Source organism: Schistocerca gregaria, chromosome 1 (assembly GCF_023897955.1).
Source record: "Schistocerca gregaria isolate iqSchGreg1 chromosome 1, iqSchGreg1.2, whole genome shotgun sequence".
Taxonomy (NCBI): domain Eukaryota; kingdom Metazoa; phylum Arthropoda; class Insecta; order Orthoptera; family Acrididae; genus Schistocerca; species Schistocerca gregaria.
The window spans coordinates 879,489,229-879,510,522 of record NC_064920.1 but is presented as its reverse complement, the minus strand read 5'-3'; the positions used below and the strand labels follow the sequence as shown (position 1 = coordinate 879,510,522).

General features: G+C 38.1%; 1 protein-coding gene across 5 annotated transcripts in view; it reads left to right on the top strand.

Moving 5' to 3' along the window:
* The window catches only part of LOC126273423 (lipid storage droplets surface-binding protein 1), a 154,606-nt gene that overhangs the window by 117,829 nt on the left and 15,483 nt on the right, over positions 1–21,294 (top strand). For 3 of the 5 annotated variants that reach the window (XM_049976978.1, XM_049976993.1, XM_049976986.1), the window contains exon 8: positions 15,091–15,512. The exons of the other annotated variants lie outside the window; for them this stretch is intronic. In XM_049976978.1, coding sequence (XP_049832935.1) covers positions 15,091–15,447 — 357 coding nt within the window. In that variant the 3' untranslated portion in view covers positions 15,448–15,512. Of the gene's footprint in view, positions 1–15,090; positions 15,513–21,294 lie in introns of those variants that run through there. 5 annotated transcript variants of the gene reach the window in all.

Below are 21,294 nucleotides of genomic sequence, written 5' to 3'. Positions count from 1 at the left end.
AGTAGTAGGGATAAAATACAGGGAACAAAAGTTATTTATTAAATGTATATGAACCAAGTGCCAGTTATAAGAGTCAAAGGACATGAAAGTTGAAGCAGTAATTGAGAAAAGAGTGAGATAGGATTGTAACCTATCCAAAATGTTATTGAATCTGTACATTGAGCAAGTTGTGAAGGAAACAAAAAAGAAATTTGGAAAGCGAATTAAGCTTCAGAGAGAATAACTAAAAGCTTTAAGGTTTGCTGCTGATATTCCCATTCTGTCAGAGGTGGCAAAGGACTTGGAAGAGCAGTTAAATGGAGTAGACAGTGTCATGAAAAGAGATTGTAAGATGAACATCAACAAAAGTATAACATGGGTAATGGAATGAAGTTGAATTAAACCAGGTGATGATGAGGGAATTAGATTAGGAAATGAGACACTAAAAAGTAGACAAGTTTTTCTATTTGAGCTGCAAAATTATGGATGGATGCCAAAGTAGAGAGAATATAAAATACAGGCTGGCAGAACAAAAAGAAAAAAAGCGTAATGAAAAAAAAGAGGAATTTGCTGATATATAAATTTCAGTGTTAAGAAATTTTTTCAGATGGTGTTTGTCTGGACATTATCTTTGTAAAGAAGTGAAATGTGGATGATAAACAGCTTGGACAATGTGAGAGTTTTTGAAATGTGATACTATGAAGGAATGGTGAAGTTTAGCTGGACTGATCAAGATAACTAATATCAAGGAACTGGACTGAATGAGACAGAAAATAAATTTATGATACAGCTTGACAAAAAAGGAGGGATCAGTTGACAGGACTCAGCCTGAGGCATCAAGAAATTGTCAATTTGTTAGTGGAAGCAAGTGTAGCAAGTATAAACTGTAGAGGGAGACTGAGGCCTGAGTACAGTAAAGCATTGAAATGGATGTTGGTTGCAATGGCTGTTCAGGAATGAAGAAGCTTGCATAGGGTAGACCAACAAGGAGAGGTGCATCAAACCAGTCTTCAGACTGAGAAACATAAGAAATACAACAATAATAATAACAACAACAACAAAATTCTGTAACACACAAATCCTATCAATAACATGTCTTCTAAGAAAAAAGTATGAAACAATGAAACAGTTCATCCATTAAGTACTTCTCTTTTGTGGGCCATTCTATATTATGGCTATAGCAGTTTTTTCCAAAACCAGCTGAAAGGAGGAGTTTATTATTTGTACGTCATTATGATTGTTACAATTGGAAGACAGCCTCCAGCGGATCAGTTCTGCCATTAGTGTGAATTCAGACACTTTTTCTAAGAAGGATGAAAACAATAAAGAACTTATTGGGTAAGATAAATTGAGGTACAGGTAGCTGAAGTCCTCAACCAGAATACAAACCATAATATGACTAGCCTGGTAGTGTCATTGTTTTGTTGAGCAGAATACATGTACAATCACTTAAATATTTTGTAATGACAGATGTGACACAACACACTATTGTATGAAGACAACAGGTAAAAATTCAATGCCAGCAAATAAATAACAAAAATAAATAAAATGATAGTGAACACAGCTGAGTTTCTGTTCGCATTTGACATATCAGTCTCAAAAGTGAATGGATTTATTTATTGCTCTGTTTAGTACATCACAACAACTGTGGTAGTAGGCTGTGATTGGTGACAGAATAACAAATGTTAGGGGTACCATACATGCAGAGTGTATAGAAGCTGAATGAGCAAGAGTAAGGATAGACTGAAGGGGAAGAAATACCAAGAACATGAGAAGTAGCAATGAAAGAGAAGAACATTGTTAATCATTAATAACATAAAGTAAATGTTGACACAGAGGGCTGTTTTAAAAGCTCTGGTGTGAAACAAAGTTTTCAGAAATAGAGTTAAGATATGTGATTTCAGAAATTTAAGATTAACTTGCTCATGGTTTTCAGTATAGAAGGTACCATAAGAGAACTGTCCTGAATAGGTCAGATATGCTCCGGGAATTAGACACACCCTTCTCTGACCACAAGCACTTTCCTGAAACATGAGTATTGCTTGATTAATTTTTATTTGATTCCATTTTACTATATTATTATGTACATAGTGTGTGCTTGTAATACAGGTTAATTCAAAAGTCATACAACATAGGACAACTCTCTGAAATACATTGTTTTAAATCATGAGCTTAATTGTTGTGACAGGAGCTTCACCATTCAAGTTAATTACTGGGTAATTTACTAGTCTTCTTGAAATAAAAAACTTAACAAAACAAAATGACTTTTGAAATGGCAAACTGAAACAATCCCAAACAAAGCAATGTCCTATCCATATACCATTTACAACATAACAACAGAACTGACAATCACAAAGCAAACTCACGGACTGGAAAACTGAAACCAATCAATGACTTGAACTGCCATGTCCTGCAGCTGAACTGCTTGGACACTACTGGAGGAATTGTTCAAATTGATCACATCTGAAAATGGTTCACATAATTCTTGCATACTTTACATAACAGCAAAGGTGTTATTGCTGCAGAGGATCCTCTGATGTTTTCCTGCAGTTGCTGCAGTGTTTAGGGCCTATTTCTGTATACTGCAGATTTGAAATGGCCCCTGAGGAAAAACAGTCAAGTGGTGTCAAATCTAGTGACCCAGGCAGTCATTCCACTGAACCCCTTCAACCTACCCAATGCTCAGGAAAAACTTCATTCAGAAATTCCTGAGCTATTCATCCAAAAGTGGCAGTGGTCCATCTTGCTGAAAGAAAACCCCCATCAGTTTGCTAGGAGTGTCATCTCAAGATGCTTTCTGTACAAATCACCAGTGAACTTGTTGCTGTGAAATATGATGAGAACATCCTCATGTATACTCTAACACTTTCAGTGACAAGAAGCAATGTGGAGCTGCTTTTCCAACTTCACACCTCTCTCATATCAGTTGACTTACTTCGTATGCACAGCTGATCTTCTTCTCTGGATAGTTGGCCACATCGATCTCCAAAAACTACTTCTCTGAAGAATAAAGCTGGTTAAGGGAATTTGTTAGTCTCTCTCTCTCTCTCTCTCTCTCTCTCTCTCTCTCTCTCTCTCTCTCTCTCTCTCTACTTATGAAATAAGTGGATACTCGCAGAATACTTTTAGTTTAGTCTTGGTATATTTCAACTTCCACAAAGAACAAATTCACCATTTCTCACATAAATATTCGAAACTTTTCAAGTCAACAGATTCATCTTGCAATAGACTTGATTAAATAAATTTATAATAGCATTGGTTTAACAACCACATAATTTGTAAACATGTCTTGCTTCTAGCAAGTCCAACACATGAATTACTTGAAAGTGTAACCTCATTTCTTCATTTGTCCTTGACAATCATCACAGTCACTAAAAGCACAGAATAGTACATAAACACTCCTTGTTCTTCTCTACACATACACTGAAACTCTATGGATCGTACACCAGGTACCTGTCAGTCGCTGTTCAGATGCTGCATGCACAATTTGCTCATGACTGTTTTTAGACCTGCACACACAAACATGCAATGCACAGTAGGTCAGATTCAGCTCTCTCACACTTCTATTTAAAATATCATGTGTTAGAGATGGGAAAGACCAAGAGGTTCTAGAAGTTATGCAGAAATTTTTGAAGCACTACATGTTCCCCCCTCAGATCGAACATGCAATATTTTATATATAACCATTATGTACATTTATATCACATATAATAACAATTAATATTTCAACAGTATACCTTGTTCTTTTCATAACCGTGAATACCATTCTTATTATTATTATTTATCTGTTCCTTATTTTTTCATTTTACTTTAACTATAAAATGTGAACATTTCAATCAGTGTTGGAGTTCATTTTCTTATATCTAGGAATTGTGAGGACCAAACTTTTAGTTTCCAATCCTAAGCTCCCTGTGTTCATGGCACTTGAGTACTTCATTCTTTATTCTAATTCCTTGTACTATTTTTTCCTTAAGTACTAGTATCATTATTTATAGTAGTTTGTAGTCTAGAGGAACTCTGGGCAACTGGAAGTGTTCTTTTCAACACTTGTAAATAATAATGCTAGTGATATATAGAATTGAAATTAAATGTGTGACTTCTGTCATGGTACTATCCTTTTCCCCTAGCATAAATACCTAAACCTTACGTTTGGGTTGACCCTATGAGTGCACTTCCTCCTTCCATTCTGGTAGGTATGCCCCTTTATAAAACATCCCTCTTCATCAGGCCACAGGTCGTCCTGTCTCTATGTAGGTACATGTGCCCCCCCCCCCCCCCCTTATACTTTGAGTAAGCCTCATGGTTCATTGCCCTAGTGTGCATCTTTCTGTACGCTATAATTAAATATTTCCTGGTAAAATAAAAATCTATTTTACACTTCACTCTTACTTCTTAGTACCTCATTTAATTCCCTAGAGCCCTCCGCTACTTTTCAACTTCTATAATCTTAGTAGATACTATGTCAACACATATTATTCAACACACAGTAGATAATATGTCTACCTATTTTGTTAAAGTCCCACAATCCTACTATTCATCAATTTATTGGAGTATTTGCTACACTGACTTTTCTTAAATAAGCATCACAATTAACTACAATCTGGCTTGTGTTCTCCTTCATTACTCATGCTTCCTGATGATGGCTTTTCATGTAAATAGGGAATGTGGAACCATCATAATTAAAGCAGTGTGTGAATCTTTCTAGATGTCCATATATCTCCTCCCCTACAACCCTTGGCGATTCTTACATCCTTCTAATCTGTGACTTCATTGTTCGTGCATTCATATTTCTTTGTGTGTATGAATAAGTGTGTTTGTGTGTTCTGATTCTTTGGCCTTCTTATGTGAAAATAAGTTGTAGGTTATTGGAAACCACAGAGACTAGGAAGGACTTCTGCGATAGAAGTGTACGAATATGGAAAGAGGGAAAAGATAGTTAGGTTCTCAAAAGAGAAGTAAGAAAAGAAAACAAATAGAAAGGGTTGCTAAGATCAAAGAAGAGAAAGAAGACAGCCTCAAAGACAAGAAACTCTTCCCACCTCCCACCTCCCTCCCCCGGGATCCCTACCTTGCCGGAACTTGAGTGAGAAGCCTGAGGTGGTATGGTGTTAAATTGTCTCCTACAGAACGGAGATTTCTACCTTCAACCTTGTGGTCCCCGAAGAAAATCTTAGCAACCCTTTGGAAATGGCAAATAGTGAAGAACCAATCACACTTGTTTGTGAGGGTTTTTATAAAGGTGTGATGTGTGTTCTGTGTTAGCCATGATTTATCTGTTGGTGTAAATAATGCTCTTATTTACAACTACCCACCCCTTTCAAAATGAATGGAAACACTCCTGTCTACATCACCTCTCATAAAAGGTATAAAATATTCTATGCAAAATAGAAAATCCATACACTACAGTATAAAGGTTGCTCAATTAGTTACATGATATTACCTTTTTCCACAAATATAATATACTATTCTGTCACAATCTGTACAGAAACCAGATGGCAGAAATTTGTTAACATCGAGTATAGATTTGTGTCAGCAAGTCATTTCTGAAAGTATTCTTATGGAGTGTAGCCATGTATGGAAGTGAAACGTGGATGATAAATTGTTAAGACAAGATGAGAATAGAAGCTTTCAAAATGTGGTGCTACAGAAGAATGCTGAAGTTTAGATGGGTAGATCACATAACTAATGGGGAGGTATTGAATAGAATTGGAGAGAAGAGGAGTTTGTGGCACAACTTGACAAGAAGAAGGGACCGGTTGGTAGGACATGTTCTGAGGCATCAGGGCATCGCAAATTTAGCATTGGAGGGCAGTGGGGAGGGCAAAAATCGTAGAGTTAGACCAAGAGATGAATACCCTAAGCGGATTCAGAAGGATGTAGGTTGCAGTAAGTACTGGCAGATGAAGCAGCTTGCACAGGATAGAGAAGCATGGAGAGCTGCATCAAACCAGTCTCTGGACTGAAGACCATAACAACAACGTTCTGTTCATTTCATCTAGAGATCACTGTTTATTCATGATTCTCTTAAATTGTTCCTTTTTTTGTTGTCATATCCAGTTTTCTCAGTACTAAAATTATAGGATAGTTTAAGAATTCAAGAATAGATTGCAGAATAGTTTAAGATTTGAAGGGTGTTCGGTGCATGAAACTATTTTGGAACAAACACCGAAAACAACTCAGGATCTGATGGTCGTCACTCCGCCCATTAACACAGAATGTTAACCTCCTTGGGGGTTAGATGACTCCGCTCAGATCCTATGAATCTGATATTATCTTCACTTGAGCAAGTGCAGACCAGTACTTCTCGTTAAATTTTGTGTGAATGTCTCCCCACAGCAAAACAATCACCACTTCACTCAGTAACACAACAGTAGATGAAGTTATTCTATTTTCTACTTTTTTATGGATAAGTTTAAATTCTTTCCACAAGTCATCTATGACCTTTTGGGTATCTGAAAGTTCAGAAGAAACAATAGATGACATGTTTCCGGATGTTATTCTTTCAGTGACTTTTCGATCTATAACTCCTTCAAATTGTTCCTCAAGACTACTTATGTTTACTGTATCAGAGTTAGCTATTCTCTCTTGGAAACTTCTTTCTACATTTTCTACTCATGTATTAATGCCTGCAATTTGTGACTGGAATATTGGTATTAACTTATCCAGCTTTTCAACAATTTCTTTCAAAGTATGCAATCTCTGCTTGACAGCATCAAAAGTAACATTACATACATTTTGAAATGATTCTTACTTCTCACCAGGCTCAGATTCTACATTATTACATTTATCTTCAGTATCAAATTCTAACTTCTTTGTCAAATACTGAAGATGATCATTCTGTCTCTGATTAAAGTCAGTGAACAGTTGATTTACGTGACTGCTTAAATAATTAGTTAGCTCATCTTTCAAATCTGTCTTGAGATTTTCTACTTTAGCAGTTAAATTGTCAAATTGAGTCTTCAAATTTTCCATACCTCCACATAAATTACTAAAGTCTTTACTTTGTGAATCTACCTTAGCACTTAACAATCCTAAAGTTTCATTCTGAACATCCAATTTATTATTTAACTGAGTACTCATTGAATCTAACTTAAGTCTTTGAGCATTTAAGACTGCATGTAGTTTCATTCTTGAAGCCACTAAATCTGCACTTTGTGCTTTGATTAAATTTACTAATTCAGACCAATCTGGCACTTCCTTACTCACTTTCATAGCCATGGCTGGTTCTGAAGTTTCCCCAATTCTCTGTGTGTTATTCATATTCCTATTATTTTTAAATCTAGTCATCGTTTAACAAATTAACTCTAAGTATAATAACTACACCACTAAAAGTCACTCTCCTGCTTGTATCCCTTCTTGCTAAGGTACTAAAGTTCTATTTTGCGGTCACCCGGTGTAGAATTCTCAGAACGTAGGTAAGCTGATGTGACTGAAAGTCAGCACTGGTGAATAGCAAACTGGTGTCATCAGACATTGGTGTTGACGTAGGCATCAGTAGGCAGCTGTGGAAGCAGGTCAGCACCATTGAACGGCAACTGGTGCCAGTGTCATTGGACGTTGTTTCCGCATCGGTGTTGCCGCAATGTGTGTGAGTTGTATACTCCCCCCCAGTGGATCCACTTAGTTGAATTATTCTCATCGTATCTCTTCTTAGTCTAATACATCAAGGTTTTCTTTCCTTTCTTTTAACATTATTACTTCCTTACACATTCCCTTTTGTTTCATCCACAAATTTTTCCATTTAATTTTTGGACTAAATCCAATTACATGAAACAGTTCTCTTATCTGGTTATATCTGGTTGCTATAGCAAGACATCATATCTCCTTCTTCAATTTCTACTCAAAATTCCTGTTGTTTCGAGTCCTTTTCACTAGTCACCATGCCCTAACACTTTTTGATGATAGAACGTGTGAAGTTAATATACAAACTTTATGTTTTCACCAATTAACGATGTATTGGATCATGCAGAATAACATTCTCGCATTTCACATATAAATATCTCCTCCTTCTTGTATTTCAATCATATTTTGAGCTTTAAAAATGCATTAAATTAACATTCATAAGCGAAAATCCAGGATGGAATGTAATAATACCAGAGAAGGAAAATTGCTACTCACCATATAGCGGAGATGCTGAGTCGTGATAGGCACAATAAAAAGATTCACACACTCATAACTTTCGATCATTAAGGCCTTTGTCAGCAGTAGACACATATATACACATACACACATGCGCAAACACAGCACCAGTGCATGATGGGAATGGCGACTGGGTGGGGGTAAGGAGGAGGCTGGGGTAGGGAGAGGGAGGGATAGTATGGTGGGAGTGGCAGACAGTGAAGTGTTGCAGTTTAGATGGAGGGCAGGAGAGAAGGTGTGGAGGGGGGGGGGTGCGGAGGGGGGGGGGGGGGTAAGTAGTGGAAAGGAGAGAAATAAAAATACATTAAGAGACTGGGTGTGGAGGTGAAATGATGATGTGTAGTGCTGGAATGGGAACAGAGAGAGGGGCTGGATGGGTGAGGACAGTGACTAACAAAGGTTGAGGCCAGGAGGGTTACGGGAGCGTAGGATGTATTGTAGGGAAAGTTCCCACCTGTACAATTCAGAAAAACTGGTGTTGGTGGGAAGGATCCATATGGCACAGGCTGTGAAGCAATCATTGAGATGAGAGGTATCATGACTGGCAATGTGTTCAGCAACAGGGTGGTCAACTTGTTTTTTGGCCTCAGTTTGTTGGTGGCTGTTCATGCAGACAGACAGCTTGTTGGTTGTCATGCCTACATAGAATGCAGCACAGTGGTTGCAGCTTAGCCCTCATCAACATACTGTTGCAAAACCATATCATCCAAGCCCAATCCTCCTTGCAGTACCTTCTCTCCATCTGCAAAATTATCCTGCTATGTAATCCCAAATAACACACATTGAAATTCTTGCCCTGCAGGAACTTGAGCAACATGCACGACACCACCTCAAAAAGCTCTCCATCCTGCTCACTTCTTACTACCCCCTCGGAGTACCACTGTCCACCACTTCAACAACAACCTCCAAATCTCCCCCACACCCCCTTGTAGCTGACAAACCCTGTCTCGTAGACCTACTACACTTACCCCACCCTCCAAAACTCCCTCCCACAACCACAGAGAACCCAAAACCTAATCATACCCACAACACATTCATGAACCTTTCCTCCAGAGGCCTTAGTCCCACAGAAATATCAGTCCTTTCCAAAGTCCTCAACTTTTGCCCCACTCCCAAATTCAACCATGCAGGACTAGTCCCTACAGTGGAAACACTTTTTTGCCACAAACCCGACCAATCAGACTCAACCAAAGACCGATATTGAACCTTGCCTAGCTCAGTTCACTCCTCCATCCAACTGTGATCTACCCTCACTGCCTCCAAACCACCCCCTGTTGCCAAAATTTCTTATCCTCGAACCATGCCTCACCATCATTCCCCAATCCCCAAATCCCTCAACATGCATACTAACCTTACATCCACAGAAATAACTGCAGTCCACCATCATAAAACTGATCCCGATCTTATAAACCTACCTGCAGACAAAGGCTCCACCACCGTTGTTTTGAACCACAAGGATTATGTGGCAGAAGGACTCCCTCATCTGTCAGATACTTCCACCTTCATACTATGCCACAGTGATCCCATTCCAGCAATCCAGAAGGATCTCCAGTCACTACTCAAATCTTTAGGCCCATCTCAGAACCTCTCCTCAGAGTCCATCTCTCTACTTAACCCCTACCACTCCCTGCACTCCCACCTTCTACATGCTTCCTAAAGTCTGTAAACCCAACCACCCAGGACGCCCCATTGTGGCGGGTTACTGTGCCCCCAGTGAGAGAATCTCTACTCTCATAGACCAATAACGCCTTTAACCTATTACCCGGAACCTATCCTCCTATATAAAAGATACTAACCATTTCCTCGACTGACTCTCCACATCTCCTTTCCCTTTACCACACAGTGCCCTGCTCGTCACTATTGATGCCACCTCCCTGTACACTAACATTCCTAATGCCCATGTCCTTACTGCTGTTGAACACTACCTTTCCAGATGCCCTGTGGATTCCAAACCAACAACCTCCTTCCTAGTCTCCATGACCAACTATATCCTCACCCACAATTACTTCTCCTTCTTACTTACAAACAAATCTGCAGTATGGCTATGGGCACCCACATGGCACCGTCCTATGCCAACCTATTCATTGTCCATCTAGAGGAATCCTTCCTAAAAACCCACAATCCTAAACCTCTCACCTGCTTCAGATTCATTGATGACATCTTTGCTATCTGGATTGAAGGTGAGGACACCTTATTCACATTCCTCCAGAACCTCAACTACTTCTCCCCCATTTGCTTCACCTGGTCATACTCAACCCAACAAGCCACCTTCCTAGATGTTGACCTTCACCTCAGAGATAACTACATCAGTACCTTCGTCCATATCAAACTTACTAACCACCAGCAACACCTCCACTTAGACAGCTGCCACCCATTCCATACCAAGAAGTCCTTTCCGTATAGCCTAGCCACCTATGGTCATCGCATCTGCAGTGACGAGCAGTACTTCTCTAAATATACCGAGGGTCTCACTGAAGCCTTCACTGACCGTAATTATCCTCCCATCCTTGTACAAAAACAAATCTCCCATGCCTTATCTTTCCAGCCTCCTACCATCTCTCAAAGTCCCACATGGTACTCATAACTGAGTACCATGCGGGACTGGAGCAACTGAATTACATTCTCCGACATGGTTCCGATTATCTCTCGTCATGCCCTGAAATGAGAAATGTCCTACCCACTATCTCCTTCCCACTCCTCCTACTGTGGTATTCCACCATCCACCGAAACCTACACAATATACTCATCCATCCTCACACAACCCCTGCTCCCAATCCCTTACCTCATGACTCATACCCCTGTAATAGACCTAGATGCAAGACCTGTCCCATACATCCTCCTATCACCACCTACTCCAGTCCAGTCACTAACATGACCTACCCCATCAAAGGCAGGGCTACCTGTGAAGCCATTCATGTGATTTACAAGCCAAGCTGCAACCACTGTGCTGCATTCTATGTGGGCATGACAACCAAGAAGCTGTCTGTCCGCATGAACGGCCACCAACAAACTGAGGCCAAAAAAACAAGTGGTTCACCCTGTTGCTGAACATGTTGCCAAACATGATACCCTTCATCTCAATGACTACTTCACAGCCTGTGCCATGTGGGTCCTTCCCACCAACACCAGCTTTTCTGAATTGTGCAGGTGGGAACTTTTCCTGCAATACATCCTATGTTCCCATAATCCTCCTCAACCTTCGTTAGTCACTGCCCTCACCCCTCCAGCCCCCTCCCTGTTCCCATTCCAACACAGCAATCATTTCACCACCACACCCAGTCTTTTATTTTTATTTTTATTTTTATTTCTCTCCCTTCCGCTACTTACCCCCTCACCCCTCCACACCTTCTCTCCTGCCCTCCGTCTTCACTGTCCACCATTCCCACCATACTATCCCTCCCTCTCCCCGCCCCAGCTTCCTCCTTTCCCCCACCCAATTGCCACTCCTATCAGTGTAGTTTCAGCTCTCTAAGATTGCAGATGTGTGTGCAAGTTGCGTTTGTACGTGTGTGCATGTGTGTATGTATGTCTACTGCTGGCAAAGACCTTAATTGCCGAAAGCTATGAGTGTGTGAATCTTTTTATTGAGCCTATCGCAACTCAGCTGCTCTGCTATATGGTGAGTAGTGGCTTTCCTTCTCTGGTATTGTTACATTCATAAGCATGCTGGTTTAGGAACCACTTGTAATTTATGAACATGCCTTGCTTCTAGCAAGTCCAAGATATGAATTACTTGAAAGTCTAATCTCATTCCTTCATTTGTCCTTAACAATCACCACAGTCACTAAAAGCACAGAGTAATACATAAACACTCCTTGTTCTTCTCTACACACACACTGAAACTTTATGGATCATACGGCAGGTACTTCTCGGCTGCCACGTCCACAGTTTTCTCATGACTGTTTTTAGATCTGCACACACAAACATGCAATGCACTGTATGTCAGATTCATTTCTCTCACACTTCTATTTAAAGTATCACGTGTTCGAGATGGAAGAAGACCAAGTGGTTCTAGAATTTATGCAGAAATTCTCGAAGCACTAAAATACCATACCAGACATTTAACCTTGGGTCCGGCTGATGATGAGCATCTACAGCAGTGTAGTTCTTTGTTGCCCAGTAAACAGCGTTATGTCTATTTATTGTTCAATTCACATGGAAAGAGGACTCATAATTGAAAATAATATCAGCTTCAAGGTGTGGGTGGTGCATTCACCTTTCTGTAAACCACAGCACTATACCCATCTGTGTGTGTCATTTCCATGCCTGAACAAAATGCACATGATATGGATGTAAATTGTTTCTTTATAATATTCTGGACACAAATGCTTGACTGATTCCACATTCTCGAGCCACTTTTCTTATTGACCATGTTAGACTAACTGTCAGCTTAGTTAGTACACCACTTGAGGTTACTGATCTGTACGTGGCCGTGCAGACTGTTGTTTGTCATGGATACTGCCTGTTGTCTGGAACCACTCTGGTAAATCACCTATGGTTGCGTGAGATGGGGCAGTTGACCTGCATGCCATCTGTGATTTTGACCCGCAACTTCCAATAGACTTATGCCTGTAACATGTATAACAACCATTCCCACTCTTAGGACATTTAAACATAGTTTCCAACAATTTTGTTGTTGAATACATAACAAAATGAAACAAATACATATTCAGCATCAAGCTAATGATTTAAAAAGTATGTTCAACAATTTTTCCCTAATCATTTTTACAGTATCTACACAAATAACAGAACTGTTTTGTGTTGTATGACTTTTGAAGCACCCTGTATAGTTTTGAATTAATTATTGACAAGAATACAAATCCTTGCAGATCAAAGTGAAAGAGAGAAATAAATGTAAATTTGATACTAATTTACAGTTGAAGCATGCAGTGTTAGCTAAAACATTACCCACAATTTTATTTAGGAATAAAGAGATGATTCACTGAAAGGTAGGAGCAGCATGTCATCAACAGACTCACAACAGAAGGTACAGAGCTTTGCTATGCTACCTTTTGGAATGAAATTCCTTTCTCAAATGGTAGGAGAAACACACACACACAAACACACACACACACACACACACACACGTGCACACGTATATCCTATAAATTGAGAAAGGAATTTCATTCCGAAAGTTAGCAAAGCAAAACTCTGTACCTTTTGTTTGTGTGACTATCGACAACACAGCACTTTTGCTCTTAGTGTCATTTCTTTATTCCTAAATAATTTGTTATTTTCAACCAGAACTTCCCAACATTTTTATAGTAGAAATGATAACACGATAACTGGAGTGAGAAGTTGGTTGCAAACAGAAATAACTAACAGTGAAGCCATAATTTGATTAAAGTATATCTTAGAGAGGTTACTAAATACCAATGATGATGCCCTATTTATCAGTATAGATAATTCAGTCTTGAGTAACTGGATAAATAACAATCTAGAAATTAAACTTTTCTGGGTGAAGCTAAGGTGGGCCATATATAACTTGTTTGCTTATATCAGCCTTCAGCATAATATTGATGAAAAAGTATGAAAATTGTAATTAATAAATTTTCCTATTTTCATAGCAGGATAGGAAGCTTCCAGTCTGTCAATAATATAGTATGGGAGACACAGATATTCAGGACAGATGCTAGAGATAAAAGTTTGTGTGACACGGTGGCAAATATTTTATTTGTTTGTACATAATTTGTATTCAGTTAGAACCATGCACCAAATTATTGACAGAAAACAAAACAGATAATAAAACATGGAGCTATGAAACATCAGGATGAAAACAACACCAATAATAATGTGGATATAATACAAGAATTTAGCTCATATTACAAATATTCATTATGAGCAAGAAAAAGAGAAGGTATTGGACATGACCTATCAGTATGAACCATCTGATCATTCCCCAAGAAGCATACAAAATTCAAAACAAGGAAGCTTTATCAGGCAAAGCATTTATGTTATTTATATGAGCAGCCCAATAATGACAACAAATAGACCCTCACTTTCAAAACAGTGAACATTATGAAAGAAATCCTTATGGTCATATGGATGCTATGACATCACCAATTACTTGTGCCTAAACAGAGACAGGAATGTAATCCTGGTTGAAAATAGGTGATCTTCTAAAATCCAAATTGTAATTAAGTAAACTTTACAAAAAATTTATTTCCATCCATTCTCTACTCAAACTGATTCCAAAATCTGAAGAATACACAAAATAGCTAAAACTCCCTAAATAAAATTTGAGATATACAAGGCTTATGCTGAGGCATAGTGACAGTCGTTACTCTTGGATAGCACCTAGGAATAGAATGGGAAGGAGTTAATATTACATATTCCATCATACACTACACAGTTGCAGTAGCTGTCTATTGACGGAGAAAATGGCTATAGTTTTAAATAAACCCTCAATCATTGTTGTCATAAATGTATACAAATCATTGAACCATTTTATTCCTTCAGATTCTTAACATCTTAAATGGGTTGTCTTATAAGCCGCATAATGAGATAATTTTCAGTAACATGAGTTTATTGTTCTATCTGATGCCACAACATTTCTTTGTCCCCCTTAACATGTTTTCCTTTTTTAACATTCTGCAAGAAAAGGGTATATAATTTCCTAGCATTGATAATGGTGATACAGGCTGTTGCTATCACAGACTGAATCATGTTAGTGTTACCTTCCATGATCCAATCATCTTCACTTTTCATATTGGTTTACAGTTGTGTATTATGCTTACACATTTGAACCTAATAAACATACCAATTCATAATTTTGTTTCAATAGAAACTTGTAGCAAAGTGCAACACACTTACTGAGGAATGCAGACAGTCTATGGGGAGAATGTTCTGTTCATGCACTATTTATGAGTAACATACACATTTTATACATGATATTTAAAGTATTAAGAGTAATATACCCCTGGGAGGCCCACTGAATTGTATTTTTTCTTTTTGTTTTTTTGCAATCATAAGGGAATTGTGCATCATTATTGCACTACATCAGCACAGACACTCTACAAGATGTGCTACTGTCAGATTTTGCAGCGTTTGAGGAGAGCAGATTGCCACAAAATGGTGGCTATGCATGAGAACAGTGACCAGCAACTCAGCCATGGCAACGCATCTGCCCATGCAACACAACATGGGCAGAAATTTCCCCCTAAGAACCACTTTCCAGAGTTCCAGCAGCCAATTTTTCTGCCAGACCCTGCATCCAGTGATCTTTTCCTCTCCCTGAGAAACAACAACCATTGGGAAAGAGAAAGATATCAAGAGATACACCAGAATCTGCTGAGGGAGCTGTCCCCTATTTCCGAAGATGACTTCTAAAAATGCTTCGTGCAGTAGAAACACCAATGGGCTAAATGTGTGGCTTCAGAATGGGACTGCTTTGCAGGTGATTACCTTACAGATCTGTACTTTTCTAATTTTTTATAAATCCAATCCAGAATTATTTTTCATACATCTTACTGTTGTAATATCCCAACTGAATACCACATTTAGTAAACTCATATACTCTATGACTCATAAAATAATCTGCCCTTCTCATTTCTTGAAATAATTGTTTCACCAAACAATCTATAACAGTGATATCTTTATTGTGATTTGACTTTTCCTCATCTGGCATAGAATGGTTAATACTTGTATTATATTGTAAAATATTTGGTTGTAGTCTCTTCCTGACACTTTATTTTACAGTACACTTACTGTTCTGTCATCATGAATTTTATTCCTATGATTCCTTGATCATTCCTTTTTCCCTCTCTTTCCCAAAAAATGAAAAGTTCAGGATGGAATAACAACATAATGGAAAGTATAGCTTGCTGCTCACCTTGTAGAGTAGGCATTAAATCACAGATGAGCACAATGAAAATAGCTCCTAAAATATTTAAGCTTTCGGACAAAGTCCTTCTTCCGAATAGAAAAACACACACACACACACACACACACACACACACACACACACACACACACACACACACACACACACACACACACACACACACACATTCTTACAAGCACAACTCACACACACATAGCCACTGACTCTGGGTGCTGGGTTCCCAGTGCTTGGAGACAATGGCCATGTGTGCCGTTTGTGTGTGAACTGTGCAATTTACGAAGAAGGACTTTATCTGAAAGCTTAAATATTTTAGTAGTTTTTCTCATTCTGACATCTGTAGCACAACACCCCATCTATGTGGTGAGCAGCAATCTATTCTTTCCACACTGTTGTCACTTCTTTTCCAGATGGAGACGGCATTTCTCAGCTTGTGATTGCCTACTGTCTTCCTGCATAACCAGCCAAAAAATATCAATAATAGGCATGTTTTGAATTGAGGTATATTGTATCTCTTGGGATTAAAATTCTTTTTGATGCAGCATACACATAAAGAAATCTTGTTGGTACACGAGTAAAAAGAGGATAAACTTTTATGCACAGTGTCAGATTTACATGAGAGAAACATGGACTAAACGATGAGAATATGTACATAATTCAGAGAATAAATGGCAAAAATCCCATACACAGTTGAAGGTAGGAAAATGAGAAGCTGGTGACCACAATAAATTAATGCTGGCTATGAAGTCTTTCATGACAGAGCCCTTGGATAAAAAAAAATCTCAATTTATTTGCATGTACACTTAGGTTAAAATACTAAGCTCTCAATGACTGCCTGCATCATCCTCATTGGGGACTAATTCTGATTGTTATGAAATTGACAAGGCTCCCACTTTTATACCCATCATTGCATATCATAGATTATGACATGATATCAAGGAAATGGCTGATACTGAGATGACACTCTCTATGTCCATATATCATGTTTTTGCTCTGTGTTCAGCATTGTTTGCAGTGCTATCACTCACATTGCATGGTAAACTATGTACTCTGTCTTAATGAAGTGGGTGGTGGAAGCTATGACCACTGAGATGCAAGTCTATATGTATCAGTTTTTGATTCATAGAATAGCTTAGTCATCCATCTGCTTACTGTTCAACCAGGATATCTAAGAAAGGCAACATCCCGTCCTTCCCCATATTCACCATAATTCTTATATTTGGATGCATACCATTCTTACCAGACTTCACAAAGCCTCTCTTTCCAGTGAGTGTTCCCCCTTCAACTCTAGTCATACATACTGTCCCAACCCTCACAAAGCCTTCCTGGTCAATTGCAGGGACGACTGTCAGTCATTGTGGATCATGAGCTCTGCCTAGGCTCTACATGTAAATGTCATAAGATATAAACTACTAGAACCTTCATTTTTTATTAAGTTGCTCATCTCAAACTCTTGTACTTACATTAATGAGACATTTAAATACTGAGACTAGTTTAATTTGTTTGGTCTTGACAAGTTCTCCAATATTCATTTCAGTATGGATTGTAGCAGAATGAAGCTTATGTTCAAATGACTCATTGGTCACTGAATTCTATGAGCAGATTTAATGTACTTCATTGAAGAAAAGGTATCCACAAATGTGTGTTAAACTAAAAAAACGATTTTATTTAACAGCTGATTCTGTGAGTTTTGGGTAGCGACCCTGTGGTGTGACTTCAAAAATTGCAGCATCTCTTTTCCATTCTGAATAGCATGAATAGATCATTTTGTAAACTGCACCCATCTTTTTGCAGACCAGTTCCAACACTTCCATAGCTTATATTCATTGGATGATTAAGGGAAAATGATATCCAGCTCGAGAGACTTAAAAACATTAACACAGCTGCAAAACTCACTGCTGACTTCATCAGTATTAGATTTTACTTTCTTGTATTGCTGTTTCAATTTGCAGAAACTCAGGAAATGACACTTGTCTATACACAAAGAATAATATTGACAGTTGCAATTAAATTTAGTTTCCTTTTTATGCTGTATCTCATATCAAGAATTCAATTTTTAATAATAAAGGAGCTATTTTAAAATATTCAGCAGCATAATTATAACCAAGAACTTTAGCTATTTCTGTAGGACATACATCATGAGTATGCCATTGCTGAAGCATTTCTGAGCTTTTGCTAATTACAAGCATAGTGCATACGATGCAGTTAAACTCTTCTTTAATACTTGATGATTCAGGCAACTCTTGACCTATTATTTTAAGTTATCCATTGAAAAGCATCATTTACTCTGAGAGTAACACCTACATGCTACTTCAAGGAGTAAAATTTCGAGCAAGATTACTAGCTTTGTTTTAACTTAAACATTTTTTACATGTTAAACACTGAAGGCCATCAAAAACTTTTCACTGGGGTATTTCATCAGAATTATGTTTGGATTAGTTCTTAATCTCCTGCCCCTCATATAGTTTTCAGTATTCTTTCTTTGTGACTTACAAGAATCATACTAGGAAAATAGCCACTGTAATCAGCATAATCAAAACCAGAATAATAACCATAGAAATAACCAAAATGACAATCTGACCAACAGCACAATAATAAGGAGAGTAAATCTGAACAAAATGCAGAGAGCAAGTGGACTACCAAAACAGCAATGCCTCCTTGAAGTCGAACAATGAGTGAAGGTGTGAGAGTGTGTGTATTGAGGAAATAGTTGAAGAGATGCTGCAGGAATACCTGTTCTAATAATACCTGTTCCAATTTTCTTGATGACATCCCCAAAAATTTGAGAATTTTTAATATAATGTCTACAGTAGCCAATTATGAATTTTCTGAATGGTACACCCTCTTTGTGTGTTTTAGGCAGACCATACAACCTGTATGACCTAGATTCTCTTGGCCTCAAATTATTTACAAGTTCATCAGAGAGGCACAAATTTTTAATAACTTACCATTTTTCAGCTCAGTGTTGATTTGATATCTCGTTCGAGAATTTGGTAAATGCTGTCCTCTGATACTAGACACATGTTGTTCTGATAATCAATTGCATTAGTAACCATGGAATTCCAGTTTTCAGCTGAAACAATAACCAGTTATTCATTGTTATCCAGTAATTTCAGTCCGTGTCTCTGTTCTCTTCTATTATTGGACTTATGAGGCTTGTCATTCACTAAAATCTGTGTGGCGTTAAGCCTTTTCTCATCTGCTGCCTCCTGAGGAAGATGCTGCACTGCTAGTTCACTCCACTGATAATCTCAACAACTGGCGGTGTTCATGGAGTTGGAGCAAAATACAGGACTTTACAAAAGCACTGAGATGATGGCTTCATCAAGTTCCTTGTCAGAGAAGTTGATGACAGTGCAGTGAATGCTGCTGGACCCAGCAGTTTCTTGTTCACAGTTAGGGCACTAAACTTCATTGGAGCATTTTCCCACTGCCTTGCTTAAATTAGCTCACCAATATGCAGCTAAAGTCATGTTTATCCAGTCTCAGTTCTATGTTGAGTCAGCTGCTGACAGAAACAGATGGCAGCTGTACAAGGAGAGAGCACTGGCCTCAAGTTCATACCTCATATGACACATCCTTTTCTGGATGAGAGCATGTTTCATCATCCATAAAGTTCTGTTCAGTAGCAGTTCTTCTGTAGTGTTTGACCACACAGACTTCAGTATGACATCCTTGTCATGACACCATTGTAAGAAAGCGAGAGAATGATGCAGCTGTGACTGTTTCAGGTACAGCTTCTCGAGATGATGGAAGCTGCATGCTACATCCTCCCCATAGAGGAAATTAATATGGCTATGAAGTCTTTCACACTGGAGTCTTTAGATAAAACTTTCTCAGTTTACTTTCCATATCATATCCTGATAAAGTCCAAAGTTTTTAATGACTGATTCCATCATCATCATTAGGGGCAAAGTCTGATTGTTATGAAAATGGCACTGACTTTTATACCCAAAGAGTGGCATCTGATTACACACATTGCTAAGTGCCTAGGTGGTCTAACACTGGCTGTGTACTTAGGAATACAATAAAGTGTACACTTAATAAAGAAAGAGAACCAAGGAAAACTTCTCATTGTTTACTGCCCAGTGCATTTGATGGCACTGCTAACAACAGCAGATAGTGTGCAAACATAATCTGCAGATGTAGAGGGTGCAGCCTTAGTACATTTTTTTTTAATTTATTTATTTGGTCCTGTTGATTACATATTATACAACCAGTGTACAAGTAATATAGGACAAGTCAATTGATACAATACAGTAGTACATGAACATTTATACATCACATTGCACAGTTTGTATATTTTCCAAGAACAATCACTTGCATGCAGTGTTAAAGCCTGCCTTATGCCAAAAACAGTTTAAGTGACTGTTTAAAATAGTAGAATAAGTGATAGTGCATATTTTTATTCTGCTGACATATATAAACAGGTAAATTTGCTTCATGGTCATGGTTTGTATTGAATACAAATTTTAACTGGATTCCTTAAGAAGACGTTTAAGTGAATTCTCAAGAATGTGGATACATGGGAGTTCACATTTTCTCATAAAGACATATAGATAGATTTACATTTTATCAACATAATTTCAGTTAAATTACAAGTAACAGCATCACATTTATCTTTAAGGGAGTGCTTTTTTAGGCAGTTTCCCCCACTCTTATACCTTATAACTCTAAGTATTCATTCATTTTATAGAAAGTTTGTTTGATGATGAATAATTTTAGTTTTCTTTTGAAAACCTGTACTTTATTTATTTCCTTTTTTTATATTGATAGGGAGCTTATTGAAGACCTTTATACCTGACTCAGTAACTCCCCTATGTACTTTAGTGAGAGTTGTAGAGCCTTGGTGGAAAATTTTTCATCTCTCTTGTGTCATGGTTGTGGATGTCACAATTTTTCTGAAACAATTCCCTACTATTAGCTACAAATAATAATCAGTGAGTATATACACTGACCTGTGATGGTAAGTATCCTGAGAGATTTGAAGTGACCTCTGCAAGATGCCTCATTAGGGACCCCACATATTGGTCTCACTCTCGTTTTTGTGTTCTGAAGACTTTTGTCAACACCTGCAGCATTTCCCCAGAAGATTATGCCATAGGAGAGAACAGAATGAAAATATGCAAAATATGACAAAAACATTATTTCACTGTCCTCTAACTGATGGAGAGCTATTAGTGCAAAGCACAATGAGCTAAGTTTCTTGATCAGCTGATCAATTTGTTCTTTCCATCTTAGATGACTTTCCATCTTAGATGACTGTCTATCTGGATATCAAGGAATTTTGTATGTGTGGTTTCATTAATTTTGTGATTGTTAACATGTATTTCAGG